The following is a 6,610-nucleotide window of genomic DNA, read 5'->3' on the forward strand; positions in this document are numbered from 1 at the left end:
ATATACTTAAGGAGGCCCTTATAATAGTTTAGTATTATTACCTTATTAAACTATAGTAGGAAGTTAGTAAGGTAGAAGGTAGTTTAGTATTATTAGATTACGTTTTTCTTAGCGTTCTATTAAGCGGCTTATTTCTTATTTAGCCTTTTAAGCGACTTAGCTTTATCTAAGAGGTTATCCGATCCTATCTAGCTTTAGACCCTTTTTATCTCCTCCGCGAGGGGGGGCCTACTAAGTAATAGCGCCGTTAAGGGCCTGCTCTCTCTTTAGTATCGCTTCCTTTTAAGTATATCTACGACTATATTAAACGCGCGTTAAATTTAGCCTAGGAGCCCTAAGTCCTTTAACCTTTAAAAGGTATTTATTATTCTTTAGTTTAAGTAAAGGTTAATTAAGGGCACCTATACTTTTACTTTTACTTAGTAAACTAAGGTCGCGTAGTAGGCGCTTATTACTACTTAAAGGTAAGCTAACTAGTCTTATACTAGGTCCTATATAATCTTATATAGTTTCCCCCCTATAGGCGTTATCTTATAAAATATAACTATAATATAAGAGATTAAGGACCGGATTACCTTACTATAGACTTCCTTAGCGCGCAGTAAGGTATAGCCCTATATAGACGCCGCGAGCTTAGTTAGGGCTATAGTTTAGCGCTTTATCTTTACTTAAAGCTATTTTAAGTATACTTTTTAATATAATTTCTAATATACTTAAACCCTTAGTAAGCGGGCCTTTTAAACTAATATTACTACGTTAAACTTATAGTAAACTAGCGTTATTATTACTTATCTCCTTTATATAAAGTATATTAACTTACTCTTTAATAGTTTAAAAGTAACCGCGAACTTAGTTACTTACTTTATATATACCTTCTAAGCCTCCTTTAAGTATATTACTATAATAGCCTTATTAAGTTTAATACTAACTATATTTATATTATTAGCGAAGTTAATAGTATAAATACTTTATATTATATTAAGCCTCTTATATAAAAGGGTTATATAGTATAGAAATAGGATCGGGGATAAGGGAGAGCTTTAAAGGACTCTTATTAGTACTTAAGTTAGCTTTAAGGTCCTTTTATTAAAGTAAAGGATCGATCTTCTATCGCTTATAAAGCTTTATATTAAGCTTATAAGCAGTCGAACCGGGACGGAATACAGTCTATCATCGACCGTGCCCTAGAGTGGGAAAAGCGGAGCGGGGCGATGTTCGAGGGCGACAAGACGACCATCATTCACTTTACACGAATGGCCGAGCGCTCTAGCTCAAGTCCATTTGTTATCAAAGGAAGAACGATCTGGCCACAGGAAAACGCCAAGGTGCTGGGAGTGGTCATGGATGCAAAGCTACGATATAAGGAGCATATGGCACGAGCGGCATCGAAGGGACTGGAAACCGCCATGCAGCTGAAAAGACTGCGTGCCTTCCAGTACCGACTTTTAGACTCTGAAAGACTCGAAAATCCTACTTCTCTCGCGCGAGGGGGCCGGGGCGACGCCGGACCGCCGCAGGAGCGCGCGTTAGCTGGCGACCGAGTGAACGTCCCAAGTGGATCGGGCTACGAATGACTCTTGATTCTGTCTAAATAGTGGTGAACCATGTTATTATGTATATATACTAAACGATAGAGTGTTTTCCCATATAGTGCGAAGTATTGCAAGGGCCTTTCTATATAAGATCTTGTCATTAACGATGGAAAGTAAGTTATGGAAGAACTTCGCAGGAATGTTTAGGGGGTTGATTACCGAACGATAGGCTGGTCAGCCACTAAATTGTGCTGAAATTTTAGTGGCTATTAGCGTTACATCCACTGTCGAGGTGGGCGGGGTGCGAACGGGTTGAGAGTTGGGTGCGTACGATTAGAGGCTCTTATAAAGAGCTGCACGACTTAGTGCACCTAGTCATTGAGCTCTTTCTCTTTAGATAAATCTCATTCAATTGATCGAAGACGGCTTTGCCAGCTCTTCTTGACTCTTGTCAACCGCTCCCACCTCAATACTCCGTTCACACGATATGTGGCCATGACTGTTTGACTAATGATGTTTTTTACTTGCCTCCTTCCAATGGCCACTTTTCGGTTGATGTGTCGTATCCTGGGAGCCTAAGTGCATTGAGCTTCACGGTGCCTCCGGGAACCTCGAGTCATCGCTCCTCACACAACCCGTAATGGCAGTCAGCGCCGACGGGCACTTTACCTGCTCAAACGTAAAGTCTGGATTATCCGCATTCGAGAACCAGTCGAACCGCCAGAAGCAACCAGCCCTGAGCTTCGCCGGCATCTGATTGCATTGGTCCCTCGACGACACGCCACCGTAGCGGTCGCCGGGGATGGCGCCAAACTCGGGCGTGCAGCCGTCGAATATACCTACGCCGCCGCCGGGCATCATGAGGTCGAAGTGGTTGTTGGATAGGTCGCCCCCCGTGCTGGTCGACTGGACCACCATAGTCTTTCCCGCGACAGTGCTAGACATGAACTTGAGCCTTGATTTATGAAGCGAGTTAGCTGGGTGCGAGAAAGAGGAAGGCAGGTGAGGTCTGTACGAATAGCATGCACAGCACCAGCTAGACTCGGTTCCGCCGGTGATGGCGGTGGCAGCGAACCCGTATGCGAGGGTGTCGTTGACGGCCCACGGGGAGTTGTTTGTGCACGTAAAGGCTGTGCCACCGTTGCATCCACTCTGGATGTTTGGGTCACCAAGGGGGCTGTCGTTCTTGTCGCAGGTCCGGACCGGCTTGTTGACGGTAGCCTTGCCGGACCACGCGCAAGAAGGCTTGCAGCAGTCCCAGAAGCGAGTCGAGTGGCCAGAACCAGAGGCGGCGAAGGCCCTACCGGAGAGGCTGGAAAGGAGGAGGACTTGCATGGTGTTTAATTGCATCGTGGGAGATGGATGGTGCTGATGTTTAAGTATACACTTTGATGATTTGAACAATAGTTGCATTGGATAACTGTAGAATCGAGACGAGAGATATGACTCCTTTAATACATCGTACGGTTCATATCTCATCTAACACCTATAGCTCTACCTCAAACTAAAAGCCTGTTAATATTATGATTCTTATACCTCCAACTTAGCATTACTCTAGAGGAAAGAATACCGCCGCTACTTTGCCACATTATAAGGCTTATGAGGATCGACGGGGATGGCTTGCATCTGGAACAGGAGTCGTCAGGAAGATAGATAGGAAAGTGTCGCATACGTGCCATTATTGGCCTACACTTTTGCTAGTAGCGTAATAGTTATCCAATAGTTTATGAGCCCGGCGGCGCTTCGCGCAAACCCGACACGGCCCTAGGGGGTCGTGAGTTCGGTTCTGGCTTCTTTATGAATAAAAGCAAGCAGAGACCAGCTACGTAGCCCCCAGTCAGGGGGAACAACCACACAATAACAACATGGCACGAACCAGGGCTGCCCAACGCGCACGACCGGCGTGGAGGCTATGTCAAAGATCAAAACAGCGTGGCGTCTGACTTTAGCATGGGTTGAGCTGGCTAGGCATTGGAACTAGTTTGGGCTATGTGTAAGGAGCTGTCGATGGACTGTTATTCTGGTACTCATGAGCTGGGGGCAGCACAAGAAGGGATAAAGATGCATGATCTAGCTAGAAAGAATCGGCCATAGGGCCCTATTTATGCCGTAGTAAGAGGGACCCTCAGGTGACTTACATAGGCACCAAACTGGCCCCATACGTAAGGTCTTTATGGGTTCCCGATACATGGCCTCATAATGATCCTTCAGGTGGCCCTCCCTTGATCCTTCAGGTGACCTACTAACAGCGGTGCCTATACTAGCCAACAGTTACAGTGTATTTCTCTATGCCACCTGAGCCCCATAGTTATTTCCACTCGTTATCCGGCCTTGGCCGACGATTCCATGATAGGCCTGCTCGAAGGCCAATTTCTCTAGTATTTAGCGTCCTTTTTTTTTGCAGCTGAAGTAAGTCAGCACCCCTAGCTTCCGGCACCCCCCACTTCCGGCACCCTTCGCAGCACCAAGGCAGGCACATTCTAAACGCAATTGAAGCCGCATTTTAACATCACGATAATTAAATTTGGTGTTTCTGGCTACTCTAGCTGCCAGCTATTGCAAAGAGCTTTAAATCCTGCGTTCTGATTGGCTGTGGCGGCGGCAGCCGGCTCAAGCGTGCGCTCGAGCTGTTTCTTCGTCTTTATAACTTATTCAATCTGTACGAACCGCCCATTAGGGTCCTGAGGGACCTTTTTCTGTTTTTGAGGCCGTAGACGATGTAATTGATGCTCTAGCTGCTGTATTCGAAGTTGGGAGGCTGCAAGCTGCCAATTTTGCTCATCAAGGCTGCGGCCAACCTTGCCAAAGAGTAGTCGGATCGTACGGTCAACTTAACCGCGGTTTTCTAGCCCCACAATAAGGCGACGGACTTCTTGTGATCGTTTAGGCGTTTTGAGGGCATTGTAAATAGCTAGGGTACCAGAATTCTTTCTTTTTGACGGCGTTGACGGCGTTAACGGCTGCGGCAAGACGAACCGGCTTAGCAAGGGCTTTGCCATATTAACTGGCCATAGTCCTGACCCACGCCACCCGCCCTTAATATTCTTTTCGGTTAGACCGGCCTGCCGGGCCCGATAATATGCTTGGAGGAAGGTAGCCTTGCCAATTGGCGCTATATCGTCGAAAGATACGATTTTTTCGAGTTGACGTCGGTAGGCAGCCTTAATCGGCGAGAAAACCGAGATATTAAGAGGTTAGAGGACGTGGGAGGAGTGTGCTAGTAGAAAAAGAAGATAAATGCGATTCTTGAAGCATTCATACATAAAATCGTCGGTCTAATAGCTCCCGTGGCTATCAACGATAAGGAGAACGTTCCCCTGTGGGTGGCGCCTTGTTTGGGGGATAAACACCTACTTGAGCCATTGAATGGCGATAGAATCGCTTGTCCAGCCCTTTGGGGAAGTGACGAAGTCCCAATCCTTTAGAAAATCGAGTTCGTCAGGGAACCATTGCTGTTGGAGGTCCTGGCCCTTAAAGATCACAAAGGGGGTCAAGGCCTAGCCCGTTGCAGAGACGCATTCGACGATTATAGTCCAATAACGCGATCTAAGCCGCTTCTTGATAGCCTCCTTCTTCTCTGAGCTCCCTAGCACTAGCCCGTTGCAGCCAAGGCCCTCGAGGATGCCTGTTTCGTCCATATTGAAGCGTGATTCCGGTGGGATTGCCTGTATAGCCGGCAGCTTGAGCAATTGGAACCATTCCTTGATCCCGCTAACAGAGGCGCCGTTGATACGGGCAGAATCAAGAGATTTACCTTTGATCGTGCTAATCTCTGGGTTTCGGGCTAAAAAGCTCGAAACCCAGTGTTTTCCAAGCGGGCGGGGGTCTCCACTAGCCACGATGATGCGGCCGGCGAATTCCCTGAGTTGATAATGCGTTGGAGGCAGCCCAAGGGCCGCTTGGGCAAGAACCCATTTACAGAGGTGTTTTTCCTGCTCTCGACTAAGCCTTTGAGATGCCTCTTTTGCCTCCTTCATAGGTAGGGCTCCTTTGAGACGCGTCTGAAGGGTTGTTCTTGGAATACCCCACTTGCGACTAGCTTAGAGCTAAGGTATGCCATTATTAATAGCTTCGAGCGCTTCTTGGAGCTGGTTTTCGGTATATTTAGAAAGACGAGGCATCGCTGATTCGAATAATATTTATTTTATAATTATTGAATAAGAGATGCACGAGAAAACGCGGTCACGATGTAGTGGGTAGTCAACGCGATGGTGATGTGGGGAGGTGCCGGAAGTAGGGGGTGCCGGAAGCTAGGGGTGCTGACTTATGGTCTGCCACGTTCCAGGCTGTTTCTATTAGTCTCGTCTCGTCTGCTTAATGTCTGTCTGCCAGCTGATCCATGTCGAGTCGTTTTGTTTGCTAACGCGAATTGAACTGTGGCATGCGCGGACCGCACTATAATAAGGATCGACCCATCTTGAAACCGAAACTGTTACGGGCTAACGTGTGCTATAGACCAATATGCAGGCAGGAACCACGGCTAGGCTTAATACTATAGGGTGCGCCCTATAGCGCCGGAAGCGGCGTTAATGCCCTCGTCTATATCTAGAGGCACCGAATGCGGGGAGGGAGCAAGGAGTCTGGTCCAAGAAAACGACGTGTGGCTCTTGGTGGTGGAGGATGGCGAGGGCTTTGTTCGGCGGCTTTTTTTATGTGTGGAATTAGTGAAACGTTAGGGCGGAGGACGTGAGCGGCTAGGAAGGGCTAGGATGGAGAAAATGTCGGTAGTGGGTGAAGGGCGAGGATGACCGATGTCGATGAGTGTTGTTACGGCCAGGCACATACGAGCCTTGACGGCTATACAGAGGCAGCCTTCAAAAGTTATCGGCCACGCTAAATTAGACCCTGTAAGGAAAAAGGAAGTAGCAAAGTAAATAGAGTGCCCCGCACGCGATTTTGTACGGCAGCCGCCCCTCCGCCTTTCTCAACATTCCCAACAACAATAAGGCGAAAAACAGATATCGCGACTCGAGCCCTTATTGTGGTGCTTCGAGGCGGCGGGAAATCGGCTGCTGAAGTTACTGCCTTAACTGGCGTGCCTCTTGGAACAGTTAAATGCATCTATACACGAGCTCTTC

At 47.6% G+C, this 6,610-nt stretch overlaps 2 protein-coding genes across 2 annotated transcripts; both read right to left on the bottom strand.

Annotated features, from left to right (window-relative positions):
• Nucleotides 1-2,123: 2,123 nt before the first annotated feature.
• On the bottom strand, nucleotides 2,124-2,882 carry HRG_05222 (glycosyl hydrolase family 45 protein; the record flags this gene model as incomplete). The annotated part of the gene is made up of 2 exons (XM_044863693.1): nucleotides 2,124-2,487; nucleotides 2,548-2,882. 2 exons carry the CDS (start codon nucleotides 2,880-2,882, stop codon nucleotides 2,124-2,126), a joined length of 699 nt encoding a protein of 232 aa, XP_044720225.1.
• A 2,147-nt stretch (nucleotides 2,883-5,029) lies between these two features.
• HRG_05223 (tc5 transposase DNA-binding domain-containing protein) lies at nucleotides 5,030-5,509 on the bottom strand (the record flags this gene model as incomplete). The annotated part of the gene is made up of 1 exon (XM_044863694.1): nucleotides 5,030-5,509. The coding sequence occupies one exon, from the start codon at nucleotides 5,507-5,509 to the stop codon at nucleotides 5,030-5,032; it is 480 nt and encodes a 159-aa protein (XP_044720226.1).
• Between the last annotated feature and the right edge of the window lie 1,101 nt (nucleotides 5,510-6,610).

The sequence above is a fragment of the Hirsutella rhossiliensis genome (assembly GCF_020360975.1).
Source record: "Hirsutella rhossiliensis strain HR02 chromosome Unknown scaffold00005, whole genome shotgun sequence".
Taxonomy (NCBI): Eukaryota; Fungi; Ascomycota; class Sordariomycetes; order Hypocreales; family Ophiocordycipitaceae; genus Hirsutella; species Hirsutella rhossiliensis.